Consider the following 20,723-nt stretch of genomic DNA (forward strand, 5'->3'; position numbering starts at 1 on the left):
GAAAAATATACTGATGGAAATGAGTTGTACATGTGGTCAGTTTGGTTTTTGGCTTTTTTTTTTTTTTAACCATCCTACTTGATATGCATTTTGACATGCAGGCTGTGGTTCTTTGCAAATACTGTTGTTTTTTGTTTGTTTTGTTTTTTGCTAAGGTGGATAGGGAGAACAGTGCTTTAAGTGTTGTTTGGTTAAAAGCAGCTCTTTTCTGTTTATTCTGTTCTAACCCTGTTTGTTACTCTCGAACAAAAATCTGATTGGCACTTCTTGCTCCCTTTTTTTTTTTTTAAGATTTTATTCATTTAACAGAGAGAGACAGCCAGTGACAGAGGGAACACAGGCAGCGGGAGTGGGAGAGGAAGAAGCAGGCTCCCAGCGGAGAAGCCTAATGTGGGGCTCGATCCCAGAACGCTGGGATCACGCCCTGAGCCGAAGGCAGACGCTTAATGACTGCGCCACCCAGGTGCCCCTGGCACTTCTTGCTCCCTTAGAAGAGTATCCCTCCCTTCCCCTAGAGCAGCAATTAATAAATCCTGAACCTCTCTTTACTTTCCTCTACTTAACTCCAAACACTCTGAAAGGGGCTGGGAGGCTAGATGCTGAATTGTGCCCGCACTCGTGCTTTAGTATATTTCAAGCTACCTCTCGGCTTTGTTGGTAGAACATGGGGTAAATGAAAACAGTATGTTCTATTCATGTTTAACCTGAAATAATTTAAGTGATGCTTAAAATCTGTGGGCTACACAGGGTGTGAAGAGACTGCTGCCTTGCCTAGCTCGGTTTCTTAGCAGTGGAGTGCTGTTCTGGAATTGTCTAGTGAGGTAGCTTCAGGGACCCAGGTCCTGGACGTTTTGTTTTTCACCTTTGAACTGTGTTCAGAAGCTTCCTGGTTTCACCTTGAGGGTTTTCCTTCTTTCTCCCAGGCAAGGAGTCTCTGGTGGGCTCCAGGGCTCTCTGCAGGGGCCCTTCAACTACTTCCTCTGTGGTCTAGGGTAACACCAAACAGAAGACCTTTCTTTCCCTCCGTCCTCTTTTTCTTTCTCCCATGTCCAAGTACCTGAGCGCGTTGCCCTGTAAGTATGGCTGGACTTTGTCCCCTTCTCCTCCTCTCCCCAAGACCAGCCTCAGCTGGGCCTTCCCTCCAAAGGCCTCCTGCAGCTGTTTCAGACCTCCTCTCCCCTAGGTCCTGTCAAATCCACCAGCTGCTCCCTATCTGAGGGCTCTCAGCGTCCTTGTCCCGTAACAGCTGTGCTTCTCAGGAGGCACAAGGGCTCCACGTGGGTCCGACCCTGCCTGCCCCCCCACCCCATACTCCTCTGGGCAGCCCCAAGTACCTGCGTGTCTCCAGCACCCACCAACCAGTTCATCCCTGGGATGGTTCACTGGGACCAATCAGGAAGTTACCTCCTACAGAAAGCCCTCCGTGATACCCCCGTCCCTCCACAAGGCTATCTACATACCCCTTTAAGCTCCCCTAGCTCCGTGCCTTATCCGTGCTGGTGCTACTGCCTCTGCCCTTGGCCCCCAAAGGTATGTACACACTTTGGGGAGGAGACTGTGTCATAATCGTCTTTGTAGCCCCCGCCCCTAGCCCATCAGCCGTGCCCCCTAAACTTCAAGAACTTCCCCTGCAGAGGAGCCAGGGTACCCTCCCTCTGCGTTTTCACCCAGGTCTGGGTGATCCAGAGCCAGAGGGGGTGACCAAGGAACTTCCACGGCATTGGCGGTCACCGCCTGCCCAGTCAGGCCTCGGGGCCCAAGTGGGTAACGGCAGGGGATGCGCAGCCGGCTGGAGGTGGCGCTCGGGGTCCGGCGGTCCTCGGAGCCCAGACGCGGCAGGCGGCCTGGGACTAGGCAGGCGCATGCGCACCGTCGTCATGACAACGCCTCCGCAGCGGCCTGGGGGTGAAAAGGAATATGTGGAGCCGCGGGAAGGAGGCCCCCTGGGCGGGGCCCCGATCCCCCCCTCCCGCTCCCACTACAGCCCCTAATCCGTCCTGGGCCCTGGCACACGGCAGTGGTAAGAAACAGGGTGTCCTTCGGCGCCTGCCTGGCCCATGAGAAGCGCGGAGGGGCTCCGGGCCCAGCTGAGGGCGGCTTGCACCAGCCCGTTCCTCTGAGCAGGCTGCCGGCTCGAGGCGGTGGGGCAGGAGGGTGCCCCAGGGAACCCCAGCTGCGGCCAGAACTTTGGGGGTCCCCAAATGTCCCCTCACCCCCACCCCTGGGTCTGCCCTTCACACGAGCTGTTGTCCTGGAGGAGGGTGTGCCTGTCGCTTTGCTCTTACAGTCTCCCGGAAGGGTGTCTAGGGGCTCTTCTCGGGCCCTTTTTTGTGGAAGCTCCAAAAGGCAGGGCCTAGTGGGCAAGAGGGTCTTGAGACCGTTCTTACTTTGCATCTCTATGCCGTCTCTGTTTTAAGTATTTCTGCAACTGTGAATTATCCCTAGCAAATTAAGCATAGCCTGCACGCCGCTGGTTCCATCTTGGATGCTTGTGTTCCAGTGTGTGCCAGGGAACTGTGCTAGAAGCCTTAGGTTCCTCAGTGCGTCCTTAAGATGGGCGTCGTGCTCTGCTTTTAGCATAAGAGGAGATTTAAGATGGGAGAGTTAAGATAACTTGTTCAAAGCCGCACAGCTGACCCTGGTAGGCGCACCAGTCTGACTCCCTCCCAACCCTTGGGTTTCCTGGTACTTGGAAGTTCCAGGCATAGGGGCCACCTCCAAAATGAGCCCTTTCTTTAGAAACTTTAAAACGTGCTGCCAGGTGAAAAATATTTGGAATACAAGACTTCGGCGTGGATGAAAATTGACATTTAAGTTAGATTCCTGATATTTTCTTGTGTGACTGGTTACTAGTTTTAGCTTTACAGTTTGAAGACGGATTTATTATTTCCCCTAATAGGAATACAGGAAATAAATTATTGGTGCCATAAAATCCTGGCGTACAACACTTAGGTGAATTTTAAATGAAAGCGAGCATAGCAGAAAAATACAGCAGAAACTTTTAAATACTTTAAATCCATGGTCGGGTAATAAGACTTTTTTTTTTTTTTTTTTTTTTAAGGTTTTTTTTTTTTTGAGAGCGAGCACAAGCTGGGGGAGTGNAGAGGGAGAAGCAGACTCCCCACTGGGCAGGGGATCATGACCTGAGCTGAAGCCAGACACTTCACCGATTGAGCCGCCCAGGCGCCCTAAGAATTTTCTCGTAGCTTTCTTTGGCTATATTCAACTGTTAGTCTAAGATTCCTTCCTCCAGAGAGAGAGTTCTAAGTCTGACACGTTTCTTCTGCCTGTCTTGGGTGTGGTATGGCCAACTAAGGGCAGGTACTGAACCTCAGAGATTCTCAGGCCAGTCTTGTCCTCTTTTCAGTACCAAGGAAGATAGTAGCCAGAAGGGAGGAAAGAAGCCCAGTGGGAGCCCAGCTCCAACAAGTAAATTTGTTGGAGATCAATTTGATGTGTTTCCTGTGGAGAATACTAAAGTTGCATTTTGTAGCTTGCATTCCATGTGAACCATGGTCCCATAAGTCTGGGAAATGGAGTATTTTCAGTCTCCCTACTCTCCAGACTGAACAATTTGAAGAATCTTTGTGCCCCTGAGTGTTGTAAATGTCCTGAAAAGTACTATAGAGGTCTGTTCAGCTTTAATTCAGCACTTCCCAAACTTATTTGACAATGAATTCTACTTAGAATGTCATTAATCATCTCATGGAAGATTAGTATGCTGAAGAACACAGTTTGGGAAATATTGTGCTAAAATGTTAAATTCATGGAAACTTCCTAAAACGAGTGGATTTCTTATGTACATCCACCCATAAGATAGGAAATTCTGTTGACATTAATATTTTTCAGAGACTGATGGGAAAACTCAATGTTAAATGAAGAAATATGGAACTGTACTGAAATATTCTAATTTTTTTAAAAAAAGGCTAATATGTACATGGATGAGAAAAACAATAAGGAGGAAATACCCACAGACCTTTATTGTAATGGTTCTTTAGCAGTGGGATTGCTGATAAGTATTTATTTCTTTTTGATATTGAAATTTCCAAGTTGTCTGGAATAGGCAGGTTGATTTTTTTTAAAGTTTATTAAAAACTATTAAAAGTTTACTACTTTCATTTTTTAATTTCCCTCATTTTAAATCTTGTTCTGCAAATTTGTTTAGCAAACTCTTGTTCATATAGTGCAGAAATCTCAGCAAAGAACATCTCTTGAAATGCAGAGACTCAGAGTCTGGCTCCTGAAGACACCAGGCTCGTTGAGTTGTGAGATCTCTGAGCACAGGTTTTTTGTTTTTTCTTTTTTTTGTGTCTTTTTTTTAAAGACCTATACAAAAGATAGGACAGAAAACAAAGATAGTGGTATATGTGCTTCTAAGAAGAGGGAAAACATCATTTCCAGCCCTAGAAGGCTTGGGTCCTGCAAAAAATCCTTTTAAATTAATATCAAAAACAGACCATTAAAGAAAGCTGTAGGCATAACAGAGGAAGGAGATTTCAACTCCTGCTTTGTTTCTGTCTTCTTATTAAGGACTGAGCAGAGGAAAACCAACCTTTAGAAAGAGGAAATGGAAGGCTGGGGAAGGTGAGGAGCTTCTGAGTCAGGCCTCAACTCAGGGGGAACCAACAGAGCCATAGTCAAAGGTGCCGTCCTCTCGCATGTGTAGAGCGCATCTAAGAAACCTCTGGGACTCGGGGATTTTCAGATCCTTTGAGTTTAAGATTCTCTGATTAAATCCGTCTTCATCTGAAGTCACGATAAGAAAACATGAGTCCCCTACCCCGATGTGGCAGAGTGGAAAGAGGCTTTGGAGTCCGTTTTTATACTCTACCCTTATGAGCTGTATGATTTTGGATAAAATATTTAATTTCTCTGAATATCCTTTTCCTCCGCTACCAGGATTTTAGTTCTCCCTTTGTGTCCCTTCCAAGTTAGTGTCTGCCTACCCTCAGCGGGTGCTTCTATGGCCCTGCTTCTCCAAACAGCATTTTTATTCCCCCCAATTCCTTCTATTTTCCTCTTCTTTCTTTATTCTTCATTCTGTCATCTTTTTCTTCCCCACCCCTGGCTCTATACACACACACACACACACACACACACACACACACACACACACTCATACACACTCATATCTTTGAAAGAAGTGTAATTTTTTTGGGGGGGAGGGCAGGGAGGGGGGATAGGAGAGGCCCCGGTATCATTTATATATGATGAAGAGTAATGCACTTATGTTTCAAAAGTTCCAGAAGCTATTGGCCATCTCCAGGAAAATTATTATAATCTCTGTATGGAAAAGTCCCAGAAAATTAATTCTTTTATATTGCATATACTCCAAGAAGTGGATGAAGAAATTGAAAAGGGGTAAGGAAGACAAATACTTGATTACATAAGTAATATTCACTGACATTCCTCTGTGTGAAAATCCTGGAATACCGAGTGATTTGTTTTAAGCTATTTGCACATGCTTTTTAAAACAGACCTACCTTTGACTTAGAACAACGGATGACGGACACTGCTAGTTGGTCTTGGAGGTAGTGGAGTACATGGGGAAGAACACTAGACCAGCGGCCTCTAGGTCTAGCCTTCAGATTTGTCCTGAACTCCTGTGAGCTGGATTTATTTATGAAAACCTTGAAGTCTTTGATGTCTTTATCAGGGAGAGATACTTTTTTTTTTTTTTAAAGATTCCATTTATTTGTCAGAGGCGGGAGAGCACAAGCAAGGGAGCAGCAGGCAGAGGAAGAAGCAGACTCCCCGCTGAGCAGGGAGCCCGACGTGGGACCCATCCCAGGATCCTGGGATCAGGACCTGGGCTGGGGGCAGTTGCTTAACTGACGGAGCCACCCAGGTGTCCTGACACATCGTGGGGGTTTTTTTGTTTTGTTTTTGTGAGAGAAAAACTATATAGTATAAAAGTGTTTACAAAATCTAGAGAATAATCAGTCATCTTAAGTTACTTGGTGTTACTCTGTATAGTGATACATACTTAGTTTCAGTAAATGCTATTCATGATGTTACTACTTATATAGGAAGAAAAATACTTCTATTTGTTCTCTTTTGTATTTTAACAGGTCGGAAGGAATCACATTAAACATTGCTGGTAACAGTTGCTTACTGCCAGAAGAAAGAGTAACAGGTGAAGATTTTTGGATTCTTTTCAGAATTTTAAAGAAGAATCCACATATTAATGGTATATGTCTCCTTAGCACTCATTACCTCTTGCTTCCATTTTCCTGACTTTAATTATTCAGTATAGAGAATGTCAGCCTGTATTCACCCGTGTTCTTCAGGTCTGGATGTTAGATACAACCTCCTGAGTGATATTGGTGCATACTATGCCGCAAGACTGCTTCAGGTATTCTACTACAAAATGTTCGTAGTTCTTCTTGTTTTCTTCAGGAGTCCATTAAGAACCAGTCCTTTTTCTTTGGACGGTCCAGGGTTTGAGCACCCCCAGCCTGCTAGGTTGGCCCTTTACTGTGACCTCACTTTGGAGATGCCCGTGATGAAATGTGACATCGCGGTTCCATTTTATTTAAGACGGACAGTGGAGTAAAAAAATGTGGTCCACCAATCAGAGTAGGTGTACTTTAAGAAAAGGCTTTGTTTCAACTTCAGAAGATGGGCAAATATGGGTTTATGTCTGTTTAAAAAAAAATGTTTAAAGGAGCATATATCATTTTTTGATACCTCTCTTAAATTGGCTTAAGTTCCTAACTACTTGTCCCAATCTCAATTGCTAAATGTGCTTCTCATGAGCTTAAAAATGATCTTAAAATTCTCTTATCCATGAGATGGCACATAGCACAAGGACAGAGTGAAGATTTAAAAACATGAACTAATTCTCAGCAATTACAAAAATGTTGCAAAAATCATCAAAGTGTTAAGTTCTTTTAGTTGTTTGCAGTGAAACCACCTAGTCTAATGGCACGCACACACAAAATGCTAGTTTTGCAAAATATCCAGGGTCCTAACCTTGTACTATATTTATAACACTTGAAATAAACTGAAAACCCCACTTATTTATCGGTAGATTGCTGGTACCTAGAGCTCCTGAGTCATCTTTTGCAAACTTGTACACTATGGTTAAATAAAGGACATTCGTACTTTAAATGACTTATCAAAATAGAACAGTTTTTTTTTTTCATTTATATTGCTATTATGTTTAAATGAGGATGGTGATTCCCCATCCCCCCACCCCCTGAATGGTAGCTTCTTTGGCTGATTTTCTGTTACAAAGATTTTCTTTGGAGGTAAATACTAAAAGCAGCTTCAAAATTTTTTTTCCTAATAATTACATCTGTAATAGCTTCTTTTCTCTCCTTATTATAGAAACAACATAAACTCACTTACTTAAACCTTATGTTTAATGATATTGGGCCCGAAGGTGGAGAATTGATTGCTAAAGCACTACACGTAAGCATTTGTATACCTCAAACTAACATTTTCTTTGGGAAGTTCAATTTCTGATAGCTTGAAATTAACAGGATGAAATGTTACTGTGAACTCATTGTGCAAATGTGTATTTTTATTACACTTCAATTTATTAAAATGTAACAGTACATGAGCATTCTTGAACTCATTTTTAAAAAGCTTAAGATAATTCACATAAAGATTTCCTTTTCCATAAAAATTTACCTTTAAGGTGTTTATTCAGTGGGTTTTTGTATATTCAGAATTGCATGACCATCCCTCTCTGTTTTTAGAAACTTTTCATCCCAGAAAGAAGCCCTGTACCCATTAGCAATCCTTCTCCATGCTTCTTTCACCCCCCAGCCCCTGGCAGTCACTAATCTATGTTTCATCTAATAGATTGCCTATTCTGGACATTTCACATAAATGGAATCTTACAATATGTGGTCTTCTGTGACTGACTTAATGCTTTCAAGGTTCATCCATATTGTAACATACTTCGTTCCTTCTTATTGACATAACATTCCATTATTTGGATATATCCTATTCATCCATCAGTTAAGGACATTTGGGTTTCTATTTTTTGTCTATAATAATACACTACGAATATTCACACATTTTTGTGTGCATGTTTTCAATTTTCTTGGGTATATACCTAGGAGTATACTGACAGATCATTTGCTAACTGTTCAACTGTCAAACTCTTTTCCAACGTGTCTCTTTTTAGAAGTCCCCCAACAATGTAGGAGTGTTCTAATTTCTCCATATCCTCTCTACACCCAGCACTTGTTACCGTCTTCTTGATTTTAGCTATCCTAGTGGACATGAAGAGGTTTTTGGGTTTTGATTTGCATTTCCATCATGAATAATGATGCCGAGCATCTTTTATGTGCCATTCTTTGGGAAAAACATCTGTTCAATGCCCATGTCTAGTTGTCTTTTTAAATTCTAAGAGTTCTTTATATGTTCTGGATATAAGTCCCTTATATGTGATTTGCAAATGTTTTCTCTCATTCTTTACGTTACCTTTTCACTTCCTTAATGGTGTCCTTTAAGGCACAAAATTAATTTTGATTAAGTTCAATTTATTTTTTCTTTTGTTTGTGCTTTTGGTGTTATATTTAAGGCCTTGCCTAACCCGAAGTCATGAAGATTTACACTTGCATATTCTTCTAACAGTTTTTGTTTTAGCTCCCTTGTTCTTTGATCCATTTTGAGTTAATTTTTATATACGTGAGGTAGGAGTCTAACTTCATTCTCTTGCATGTGAATATCCAGTTGTCCCAACACTATTTAAGACTTTTCCTCCCCTCATTTTCTTGATGCCCTTGTCAAAAATTGATTACAAATGGTTTATTTCTCTACTCTTCATTCTATTCTATTAACCTGTATGTATATCCTTACATCAGTCCCACACTATCTTGATTACTGTAGTTTGTAGTCGTTTTTTTTTTTTTTTTTAAAGATTTTATTTATTTATTTATTTGACAGAGATACAGACAGCCAGAGAGAGAGGGAACACAGGCAGGGGGAGTGGGAGAGGAAGAAGCAGGCTCATAGCAGAGGAGCCTGATGTGGGGCTCGATCCCGTAACGCCGGGATCACGCCCTGAGCCGAAGGCAGACGCTTAACTGCTCTGCCACCCAGGCGCCCCTGTAGTCAGTTTTGAAGTCAAGAAGTGAGTCCCTTTTTGTTCTTGTTTCATGATGTGTTGGCTCTTCTGGGTCCCTTGCATTTCCATATGAATTTTAAGATCAGTTTATCAATTTCTGCAAGAAAAACAAGGATTTTGAGAGGAATTGCTTTAAATCTTTAGATAATTTGGGGAGTACTGCCATCCTAACAGTATTAAGTCTTCTGATCCATGAACATGGGATGTGTTTCCATTTATTTTTATCTTTCATTTCCTTCAACAGTGCTTTAATATGCAAGTCTTGCTTTTGCTAAATTTATTCCTAAGGCTTTATTCTTTTTGATGCTATTGTAAATGGGATAGTCTTAATTTTCAATTTTGGATTGTTCATTGCTAGTGTGTAGAAATACAATTGATTTTTATATATTGATCTTGTGTCCTACAGTCTTGCTGAACTCACTAGTTCTAACAGCTTTTTTGGGTGGATTCCTTAGGATTTTCCATATATAAGATCACGTTATAAGCAGATATTTTTCTTTTCCAATGTGGATGCCTTTTTTTCCCTTGCCTAATTGCCTCATCTAGAACCTCCAGTACACTGTTAATACTTCCATTTAATAGTGGACATCCTTGCCTTCTTCCTGCTCTTAAGGGAATTAATAATTATTTGCAGTTATATGTCCTCTAATATTCATTAGGATACTGAAATGCCTAATTTTCTTTGTAAAAGAATTATCAAGAGTAGAATGAGAGAAGTTAAATTTTGCAAGTGTTTGAGGAATTCTATTTCTTTAAAAGTGATACAGGGAGAATATGGAGTGATTGCTTAATGGGTATAGGGTCTCCTTTGTGGGGGTTGGGGGGCAAAGTATTTTGGAACTAGCTAGGTGATGGCCATATAACATTGTGAATTTATTAAAAACCAGTGAATTGTACATGTTAAAATGGCTAACTTTGGGTTATATGAATTTCACCTCAATAAAGTAGTGTAATTTTCTTAGAAAACAAATTTAGATTGCCCAATGAAAGGAAAATTTATTAAAATCTGCTTCATTTATTGGGCATTGTTTGGGCGTCTGTTTCCTGGGCACTCTTTCCAGTACAAAATTAAACTAGATTTTTATCTCTTACTGGGAAAACTGAATGTTACCTTTAAGGAGTATATCCTACTCTATCTCCATGAAGCCATAAAAAATTGATGAGTCTGCAAATAGAAAAATCTCCTAACTCATGTAATCAAGAGAATTCTGTGAAATAAAACTTTAATCAAGTTTTGATTCTTTTCCTTTTCAGAAGAATACAACTCTGAAATACCTAAGAATGACTGGAAACAAGATTGAAAATAAAGGTGGAATGTTTTTTGCTGCAATGCTACAAATTAATTCATCTTTAGAAAAATTAGATCTGGGTGACTGTGATCTGGTAAGTAGAATGGTTGAGAAAAATCACCCAGGCACCTCATCATTCTCCTTGGAACCAGGACAGGGAACTGTCAGAGACCAGATAAATGACAGTCTTATGAATGATTAAACTTGCCCCTAGTATCTAATATGAGAGAAAAAGTTTTTTTTGTTTTGTTTTGCTTTTTCTATTAGGCATAACAGTGCAATTAATAAAATCAGATTGTATTAAATGATATTATAGAGGAAGACCTATAATAAAATTCTTCCTAAGCTTCAATCTATAACCCTTCTTAACCTATATGGGGTTTTTTGAGAAAAAGATTGTTTTTAATTTAGGCTTTCTAAAGAGGTAGCATTTTTTTTATATTCTAGTTGGGAAAACATCAATAAAGAGAAAAGTGCTACAAAGATGGCCAAGTACTCTGGTAGGAGGTAATCTGCATGATAGGACACCTATCTAATGCCTAATATCTGAGGAAGTAATATCTGAGTCATGAAGGGTGAGGAAAAACAGCCTTGGAGAGGGTCCATGGCAGAACATTCCAGGCAGGGGTCCAGAAAACACAGACTCTAAAATAATGCTACCCCAAGAGTGGTATGGGTAGCATTGCTATTACAGATTGAGGTAATTTTACTACTTGTGTATTTATTTTTACAGATGCTCTATTTTGAGGAATTATGGTTTTCTATTTATGCTAGTGTAAGAGTTTTAAAATGATAAACAGTGAGTTGATTTAATAGAAAAGTATTAAGTAAATAGTAAAACTGATATTCCATTATGGCAAAAATTATGAGTGGTGCGTGAATATTGAAATATTGAGTCTGGCAGTTTCTAAGAACTAAAAAGCCAGAGTGGTTAGACAGAGGGAGTTAAGAGTATCTCAAAGCGAAGGTGAGAGGTGTGCAGAGGCCAAATCCAGCGACATTGTATGGGTTGTAGGTCATACACCAGGGGAAGAGGGGATTGTGTTGTAAATATGTATCATGATAAGGCTTTGGGGGTGACGATTTGATTGTCCTTTAAAAAGATCACTTCGGTTTCTGTGGGGAAATTAAGAGGGTGGTGAGAGGAAGCTCACTGACCACTTAGGAAATTACTATAATCCAGGGGGGCGATAAGGATTGGGGGTAGGGTGGTGGCACACAGATGGGTTAATCTGAAACCTCTTTTGGAGACAGTCTCTAAGACTTAGTGATCAATTGGATGGGAGGGTAAGTAGACTGGTGGAGAGGAGGCCCAGGTTTTCTGGCGTAACAGCTGGGGGTGTGTGCTCATGTCCATCACAGAAATCTGGGAGAATTAGGCCCTTCCAATAAAGTACAGAGGGAATCCTGTAGAAGCTGTGAAAAACATTGATCAGTAAACCTTTTCCACTGTGCACACACTGAAAGTACGAGTATGCGTATAAAAGAATGCTTGCACATGGTCTGTTCTAAGTAGTGCAGAACCCTAGCTAGAACCTGCATGTGTGTCTGGGTATCTGAGGTCAGAAACACACAGAACCTTGAGGGCTTAGGAGCAAACCTAGAGGTGAAGTCCTAGGAAACGGACACTGAAACTTTAAGAACTCCCCTTGCATGTTACAGATTTTAGGGCAGGGAGAAAATAACATAGTAACAATTCACTCCTGAATTTGACCAAACTGTAATTCAGGATTTATAATTTAAACGTTTATTTCTCAGAGTCCAGATTACTGATTTTGAAATAGGTTTTATACTTCAACAGTTTCCTTAATGAATTTGCTCTTTCTAGGGAATGCAAAGTGTGATAGCGTTTGCTACAGTCCTAACTCAAAACCCAACAGTTAAGGGAATAACCCTAAACCGACCTGTGCTGTACGGTGAACAGGTATGTACGCACAGTGGTAACAGCTGATGTTACTACATGTCAATAGAATGAAGGTACTATTTACTGAAGGTTATGTCAAGGTTCATATTTTTAGAACTTACTGCATTTACAAAGAAAAACTTATTTGAAGAAAAATTGAGTTAAATTATGATTTTTAGATGTTGCTTATTTAAGCAATAAACATGTTTTCTTCCTTGTAAACTCAGATTCACAGTGAATAAACCTGTAAAGAGGCAGAGTAGTTAAGACAAAAACAATGATTAAAGTTTTAAAGGCTGGGTAAGAGCTCAGTGTGAATTGTTTTGCTTGTTATACTGGTATCACTAAACCCTTTAGAAATCATGAGTAACAATGGCAAAATGTGTGTGAAGCACAGCCTGGGAAGTCTGCATGTGATCCTACAGGTAAGCTGCATGCTGAAGACAAGATGATGGTAAAAACATGGTAGCTGCTTTCAAGGCTTCTTGTTCTTTTACATTCTTTTAGAAGTGGCAGAGAAGGTTCTCAGGTTGAGGACATGAGACTTGAAGACTAAACCAAAATTTTCTGGATTAAAGCCTTGCAGAAATATGCATGTTAAAGTATATGGAATCACATTAGAAGCACAATTCCTCTTTTAAGTGTGTCGGGTGGTGTCATTATTACCAAATCAGAATAGTTAAGAAAAGCCCAAGGTCTTCCTGAGGTCCAGGCCTGGCCTGGTGCATCTAGCAGTCAGCTAAACTCTAGCCTGCCTTCAGGTCCTCCTGTGCGTACTCGTCTCTTCAATGGCTGTGCAGCAGAGTCCTCCTGTGCTGCTTCGCACTTGCTGCTCCCAGACAGAAGCCTGCAAACCTGTTCCATTTCACTATCTGGGGAGCATGGAAAGCTACAGATGCCAGGTGCCATCCTAGGCAAATTGTCCAAGTTGGTAAATGGATCTAAAAACACTTTACTACTTCTGATTTTAGTTCCCTTCCTTAATTTGCCATCCTAGGCAAATTGTCCAAGTTGGTAAATGGATCTAAAAACACTTTACTACTTCTGATTTTAGTTCCCTTCCTTAATAAGGGTGGTCCCTCAACCAAACTTCTTGACCTTATAAAAAAATGCAATCAAAGCATAAAACACAAATCTATATATCCTGTCCTCTGTTCCAGGCCCCATGCAGAGCAATACTGGACCCCCTAAGTGGTCAGTCTGCATTTGTTAAGATCTCAAACTATAGCTTCCCTTTGGGTGTCTCTTTTACAGTGTCAGCAATAATTTAAATCAGATATAGGATTACAGACTACTGAAGAATAAAAAACACTTTATAGTGTTCTACAAAACAGTTATTTTATGCCAGGTACTTTTTTGTTAATTGTGGGGGAAGTATAATTTTATCTATCTTACAGAAAAGGAAACAGAGACTTAGCTAGATGAAACAATTTGCCCAAAGTCAGACAACTAGTAGCATAAAGCTAGTATTTGGACCGTTTTATTATAAAGCTCATGTACACATCTGCTATTGCTACGGGTTTTCACTTTTGCAGTTTTTCTCAAAGTAGTTTTTCTCAGTTATTATGTAGAAGTACATAATTTGAGCATACATAGTTACCATGTTTGTGATCAGTATTTCCAGTGACTGTAAAACTTCTAAATACAGCGATCTTGGGGCACCTGGGTGGCTCAGTCAGTTAAGCATCAGACTCTTGATCTCAGCTCAGGTCTTGATCTCAGGGTCATGAGTTCAAGCCCTGTGTTGGGCTCCATGGGTATGGAGCCCACAAAAAGACAAAATGCAGCAATCAAGTAAGAGGACTTCTTACCATAAAATACTGACCCATTCATTTTAAGACCTGCTTTGACTTCGTTAAAAACTTTAAGTGCTTGGTAGTCAAATCCTCATTGAGATTATACACTTTTTGTCTGGAAGCAGCTAGAATTTGGAATGAAAAAAGTCTTCCAGTGACTAGAGCAGTAAAACATATTTAGAAATTTGTGATGATTATAAAAGTGAAGAACTGGATATCACAGGACTAATGAGTGTATTTTTAAAATAGAACCAACATTAAGAAATGTCTTTGTATTTTATCTATGAAGAGTGTATAGATAAACTCTTCATAGATAAAGAATTTATCTATTTTATCTCTATCAGGAGAAAAGTTCAGGAACATATGGAGGGTATAAGAAACATTTAGAGATTCTTGAGAGGAGAGCAATAAGGGAGCTTAACATGCACAATATCACACAGGGCTAATTGTTTCCCTCCCCACCCCTCTTCTGGAGTGATTTAGAATTATAACTTTTTAAAACCAGCCTCTTTTATATCACTTAGTCACTGTACTTTGTAAGTGCCTGCTGCCAGTTTTTAAAATGATAAAGTATCATTTGTGGCAAACGTGGTTTTTCTTAAAAGCCAAGCCAAAACAAATACAAATCACAGGCTAATAGTCTTAACTTGTTATCTTTTTAAAGAGCTAATTTAAATAACTTGGCATATATTTGGAATAAACATGTACAGCTTCAAAACTGTATTTTAGAAAAAGATTTTACCTATTTTTAGGAAGAGTCCACAGTTCATCTAGGCCACATGTTGAAAGAAAATCACTGCCTTGTTGAACTACACCTGTGTAAGCATAATATAAAAAACTGTGGTATGAAACAGTTATGTGATGCACTGTATCTGAACAGAAGCCTACGCTACCTTGATGTCAGCTGGTAAGTGATAATACATTAATCCAGAAGTCCTGGGAATAATCTATATAAATATTCACAGTACCTAGGATACATTGTTAGACACTAATTCCAAAGATCAGAAAATGCAACCACCGTTAACTTTTTGTCCTAAGCCTTAGTATTTAGTTTATACTGATATTTTATCTCCTAGCAATGTGAATGAGCAATTTAATCATGAGTAAACCAGAATGGAAGCAATATTTTATAGTAAATTTTTATTAACTTTTTTGGAAACTGAGTGATTAAAATCTTTACTAAACTAGAAAGTGATGTTCTATACAACAGTCTTGAAGCATGTTAATCTCTATAAATAAAAGAATACTTCATATTTTAAAATGTAACCATGTATTTTTTTTTTTTTTTGCCTTCCCAGCAACAGAATAACTCATGATGGAATGATGTGTTTGGCTGATGTACTGAAAAGCAATACTACCCTGGAAGTACTAGATCTTTCTTTTAACAGAATAGAAAATGCAGGAGCAAAGTATCTCAGTGAAACTCTTGCTTCACACAACAGGAGCCTTAGAGCGTTAGTATGGTTTTATATTTAAGTTTTTCTTATTTTGATTAAACTTCTAAAATACCTCAAGCCCTTTAAAAATCAAGACTCATGATGAAATATGAAAACAGTTTCTAAACTGACATCAAACATTTCAATTTTTTTCAAAAGTAATGTCTATTAAAAATCAGTTTGATTCTAGTTATGATTGCTTAAGACTAAGAAAATTCTTACTGCCTACAGTATTTATCCTGAATTCTACAGAAAAATCATAATCTTTCAATATGATCAAGACAAAAAATAATCAAAATATTATTGGATGACTTTATCCTGAAGGGTATATTTGTAATCCACCCCGACATTTGCTGAATGATATAAAACAGACTGCTGACTTCTAAAACGTAGGTAACTCTACTAGGTACATGAAGCATCCACTTAGAAAATGAAGTTTCTTGGATTTTAGTTAGCACTAAGTATCTTTAATGTAATTCCTAAGATTTTACACAATAAAATGTCAAATGTTGTTGGCTAAGTTATGCATCTTCTGTGTGGAAGTTTGTAGCGGGGTTTCCAGGGTTATTACTTCCTGTTTCTCATAGGTTGTCAGTAGTCAGCAACAACATAGAGGGAGAAGGACTTGTTGCACTTTCACAGTCGATGAAAACAAACCCCACGTTCTCGAATGTCTACATCTGGGGAAACAAATTTGATGAGGCTACATGTATGGTAAGTTGTTTTTTGTTTGTTTTTGTTTTTTCTTTCCTTCACTAAAGGCTTTTTCTGGGGTCTTCTCTATAATATCAGACATTTACAGGTGGCCTTGGAAATGATTCCAAAATATAGTACGACACTTCAGCTTTGATAATTTTAACATAAGTCCTAAAAATTAAGCACTGGAAAGTTTTGTGGTTGAAATAGGAGATATCAAATACTACATATTAATATAAAGATCATTGAATTATACAGTCCCAATTCCTCCAAAGTTTAAACATTTAAAATCACAATTGTTGATTTATTCTAAATTTGATGTAGTGCAATCTCTAATCTGCCCAATAATTAAACCAAGACATGGAATTTGGAGACATACAGTGCTTTTATGTTGCTTATGTAAATAGAGGCCTTCATACGACTTTCAAAACAAAAAAAGCACTGTAACAAATAGTTTTTATTTGGAAAGAAGGAAGATGCTAAAATTCTCAATTTGCAAAAAGACTATCCAAAATTCTACCTCTAAAAAGAGTAATAAAATATACTACTTAAACCCTTGATTTCAGAAAAACCTCATATTCTACACACTAGAATGAGTTTGGAATAATAAGCTAAAGTAGAAAGCAACTAAAATTTTAAATCTTTCATTGTCTAAATATCTGCCTTTCTCTATACTCAAAACATTATTGACCAACCATTTTAACATGTTTGTATGATACCCTTAAAAAGATACCAATGATCCATAACAGACATACAAAGAAAATTCTACAATAAAGATGGAATTAGCCTACCAGCCAGGCCAGCATCTAATACTACAGAAATTGTCTTAGCCTCAGTCTATAAATTAGCTTCAGGAGTTCATGGACTCCATACAGTTGTATTGCCAAAATTTGGTTGCTTATTTTTTATGAAAAGTGGGTCCCTGGCTATCCTCAGATTTTCAAAGCATATACAACTCCCTCCTCCCTCATTTAAGAACCCCTGTAGGGGGGCGCCTGGGTGGCACAGCGGTTAAGCGTCTGCCTTCGGCTCAGGGCGTGAGCGTTGTGGGATCGAGCCCCACATCAGGCTCTTCTGCTATGAGCCTGCTTCTTCCTCTCCCACTCCCCCTGCTTGTGTTCCCTCTCTCGCTGGCTGTCTCTATCTCTGTTGAATAAATAAATAAAATCTTAAAAAAAAAAAAAAAAGAACCCCTGTAGGACTTGAAAATTTTGACCATGGGACCTTTGGCCCACAAAATCTGTAATACAGAAAATTGTTAATTCTGGGAGCCATAGAACAAAATACCTTAGAACTTGGAAATAAACTTTAAGATTATAATTTCATTATGTGAAATTAAGTGGACAAAAATCGTATGTAAAAAAAAAAAAACACTAAAATCCAGTAACTTAGAATATTTTAAACTGAATCAGTATAGCTAATCTGAATATTGAAATTAACTTATTCATTTTACAGTAATTAAACATTTATGTAATGAGAGGTTTTTCTTTTCTTAAAAATCATAGGCCTATTCAGACTTAATTCAAATGGGCCGTCTAAAACCAGACAATACAGATGTGGAACCATTTGTGGTGGATGGAAATGTGTATCTTGCAGAAGTCTACAATGGCCTTAAAAAGCATTACTACTGGAGACCAACTTATGGAGAAGCTTGCACGAATTCACCTAATGCAGGTTTTACTCTTGTACCAGTAGGTGGACATCTATGAAAACCAAGCTCTAAAATAATTTTCATGTATCTGTCTTATGTTAGTATTTTATTGCCTATTTTTCTTAAATTAGAATGTTTTATCTTTTATACATTGGAAAAAAGGGACTATTAAAATGACTTTGTATGCCTACCTATTGTAGAAAAACAGTAGTCTAATTCTTTAAAAGAAATTTGACAGGTGAGGGAAGATGGCAGAATAGGAGGACCCTGAATTCACCTCCCCCCACAGACACATGGAGGCAACTGCTACCTGTACTGCAACGCACTCTGGAAACCACCTGAAGGGGGGCAGAACAGATCTTCCACAGCTAGGGGTAGAGACAAGGTCACATCAACAAGGGTTGGAGGGACAGTGATGCCATCGGGAATGAAACCCCTGGAGTGACTACTCACAAAGGCGAGGGACATCACAGGTAAGGAGGAGTGACCCCACAATGGACACTCCTGGCCCTGGGGACTTGCACTGGGAAGACCAGTCTCCAGAAGGTCTGGCTTTGAAAACCAGTGTGGCTTAACTCCAGGAGAGCTGAAGGGCTACAGAAAACCAAATCTCCACCCTTTAAAAGCCAACACATTAAATAACTTGGCCCAAGACAGAGCATAGAAGCAGCAGTTTGAAAAGTGCCTGGGGTATATGTTAGGGAGATTTACTGACAGTTTTAGGATGTGTACAGGAGGGGCAGGAATCTATAGGAAATAAAGGAGCTTTCTCCAGCAATGAAAGTGCTGGTGGGTGCCATTTTTCTTGCCCTCTCCCAGCCTAGACAGCTAGACACTCGTAGAAGCCAGCTCTGACATTCTCCCCCTACCTTGCTAGCACTGTGTGCCCTGCCCTGTCTACCCTGCCCACTGTGGTAGGCACCCCTCCACAGCACCTCCTGCCCTGGGGAGTGGGGAGCTAACCCCACACACCAGTACACGTGCAGTTGCTATAGGCACGCTTCTCAGCTGCCTACATAGGAGCAAGCCCTACCCATCAGTGTGTCTGCAGCAGCCACAGAGGCTCGTTCCAGACAGCCAGGCTAATGGCCAGCCCTGCCTACCAGCAAGCCCACAGGTGCTGCAACCAGGTCTCACAGCCAGCCACACAGGAAGCAAGCCCTGCCCACCAGTGAGCCCATAGCAGGCAAAGCTGACCACTGTAGACAGGCTGAGCGCTGGGCCTGTCTGCATGCTGTAGAGACTACGAGGGCTCCTTAGCCAGCTGTGCAGTAGACAAGCCCTGTCCCCAGTGTACCCTCAACACTACAGGATGGTCATTAGAGCCAGTGGGGCAGAGGGCTAGCATCTTCTAGCAGCATGCCAGCATCGGTCATAGCTCAACCACAACAGGTTCTGGTGACCAGAGAGAACTGTGTGGCAGGAAACAACAGGACCCCTTCCACACAAGGCCACTACTTTCAAGACCAGAAGAAGCAGAGGACCTACCTAATTCATAGAAATACAAAATGAGGAGACACAGGAGTATGTCCCAAATGAAAGAAGGCAAAACCACAGAAAAAGAGAGAAGCAATATGCCTAATAGAGTTCAAGGTAATAGTCAGAAAGATACTCACCGGACTTGAGAGAAGAGTGGATGAACTCAAAGAACTAGTCAGAGATGAAGAATATAATAATTAAAAAATGTGCTAGAGGAAATCAGTGGATTAGAGAATACAGGAATAAATCAGTGATCTGGAGGAGAGGGTAATGGAAAACACCCAAGCTGAACAGTTCACTTAAGAGGATATAATAACTAAATATCTATGCATCCAACATAGGAGCACCATCTAAATATATAAAGCAAATATTAACAGACAAAGGGAGAAACTGACAATAACACAGTAATACTAGAGGGCTTTAACACCTACTTACATCAGTGGACAGATCATTCAGACAGAAAATCAAACAGTGGCTTTGAATGACACACTATACCAGGTGGACTTAACAGATATACACAGAATTTTCCACCCCAAAACAGCAGAGTATCTATTCAACTGCACACGAAACATTCTCCAGGACAAATCACGTGGCAGGCCATAAAACAAGTCTAAGAACAGTGATATCATATCAAGCATCTTCTCCCACCATAACAGTATGAACTAGAAAAAGATTACAAGAAAACTGAAACACAAAATACCTGGGAGATAAATAATAGATTACTAAGCAACGAATGGATCAACAAAGAAAGAGGAAATCAAAACATACTTGGAGACAAATGAAAATGGAAACACTACAGTTCAAAATCTTTAGCACATAGCAAAAACATTTCTAAGAGGGAAATTTATAGTGACATAGGCCTACCTCAAGAAACAAGAACATTTTAAACAATCTAACCTTACATCTAAAGGAACTAGAAAAAGAAGAACCAATAAAGCCCAAAGTTAGGAGAAGAAGCAGTAAATGTTAGAGTGGAAATAAATGAAATAGAGATTGATAAAACTTCAGCCAGACTAATCAAGAAAAAGAACTCAAAATCAGAAATGAAAGATCAGTTAAAACTGACACCATAAAAATATAAAAAAGTATACACAATTACTACAAAAAAACTATATGCCAACAAATTGGACAACCTAGAAGAAAAAGATAAACTCCTAGAAACATACACTCTTCCAACAGAATCAGGAGGAAATAGAAAAACTGGACAGACCAATTACTAGCAACAAAATTGCACCAGTAATAAAAAAAACTCCCAATAAAGTCCAGGATCAGATGGCTTCACAGGTGAATTCTACCAAACATTTAAAGAAGAGTTAATATTACTATCCTCAAGCTATCCCAAAAAATAGAAGAGGGAGAAATGCTTCAACATTCATTCTATGAGGCCA

General features: G+C 39.7%; 2 protein-coding genes across 12 annotated transcripts in view; one reads left to right on the top strand and one right to left on the bottom strand.

Moving 5' to 3' along the window:
• Positions 1–1,869: 1,869 nt before the first annotated feature.
• Positions 1,870–19,501, top strand: LRRC34 (leucine rich repeat containing 34). 3 transcript variants are annotated; one of them, XM_034663276.1, is made up of 12 exons: positions 1,876–2,020; positions 4,531–4,584; positions 5,241–5,361; positions 6,072–6,190; positions 6,267–6,355; positions 7,333–7,416; positions 10,340–10,468; positions 12,203–12,298; positions 14,826–14,980; positions 15,372–15,527; positions 16,097–16,223; positions 17,711–19,501. In XM_034663276.1, the coding sequence occupies exons 1-12, from the start codon at positions 1,918–1,920 to the stop codon at positions 17,912–17,914; spliced, it is 1,437 nt and encodes a 478-aa protein (XP_034519167.1). In that variant the 5' UTR covers positions 1,876–1,917; the 3' UTR covers positions 17,915–19,501. The 3 variants fall into 3 exon arrangements, with proteins under 3 accessions (XP_034519175.1, XP_034519167.1, XP_034519171.1); XM_034663280.1 differs by having other exon boundaries at positions 1,877–2,020; positions 6,291–6,355; XM_034663284.1 differs by lacking the exon at positions 4,531–4,584 and having other exon boundaries at positions 1,870–2,020.
• Positions 8,947–20,723, bottom strand: part of MYNN (myoneurin) — a 36,326-nt gene continuing 24,549 nt past the window's right edge. For 6 of the 9 annotated variants that reach the window (XM_034663273.1, XM_034663247.1, XM_034663235.1 and 3 more), the window contains one exon: positions 15,229–16,189. The gene's annotated coding sequence lies outside the window, so the exon portion shown is untranslated. Of the gene's footprint in view, positions 9,183–13,877; positions 14,889–15,228; positions 16,190–20,723 lie in introns of those variants that run through there. The other 3 variants (XM_034663253.1, XM_034663239.1, XM_034663262.1) reach the window with 2 other exon arrangements.

Source organism: Ailuropoda melanoleuca, chromosome 1 (genome assembly GCF_002007445.2).
Source record: "Ailuropoda melanoleuca isolate Jingjing chromosome 1, ASM200744v2, whole genome shotgun sequence".
NCBI classification, from domain to species: domain Eukaryota; kingdom Metazoa; phylum Chordata; class Mammalia; order Carnivora; family Ursidae; genus Ailuropoda; species Ailuropoda melanoleuca.

Bases quoted from the DNA above. Each gene is read 5' to 3' on its own strand.
- LRRC34 (XM_034663276.1), top strand. From the start codon at position 1,918: ATGTGGAGCCGCGGGAAGGAGGCCCCCTGGGCGGGGCCCCGATCCCCC. The intron at 7,417-10,339 runs GTAAGCATTTGT...TTTCCTTTTCAG, and splicing joins TGATTGCTAAAGCACTACAC to AAGAATACAACTCTGAAATA. The intron at 15,528-16,096 runs GTTAGTATGGTT...TGTTTCTCATAG, and splicing joins CACAACAGGAGCCTTAGAGC to GTTGTCAGTAGTCAGCAACA.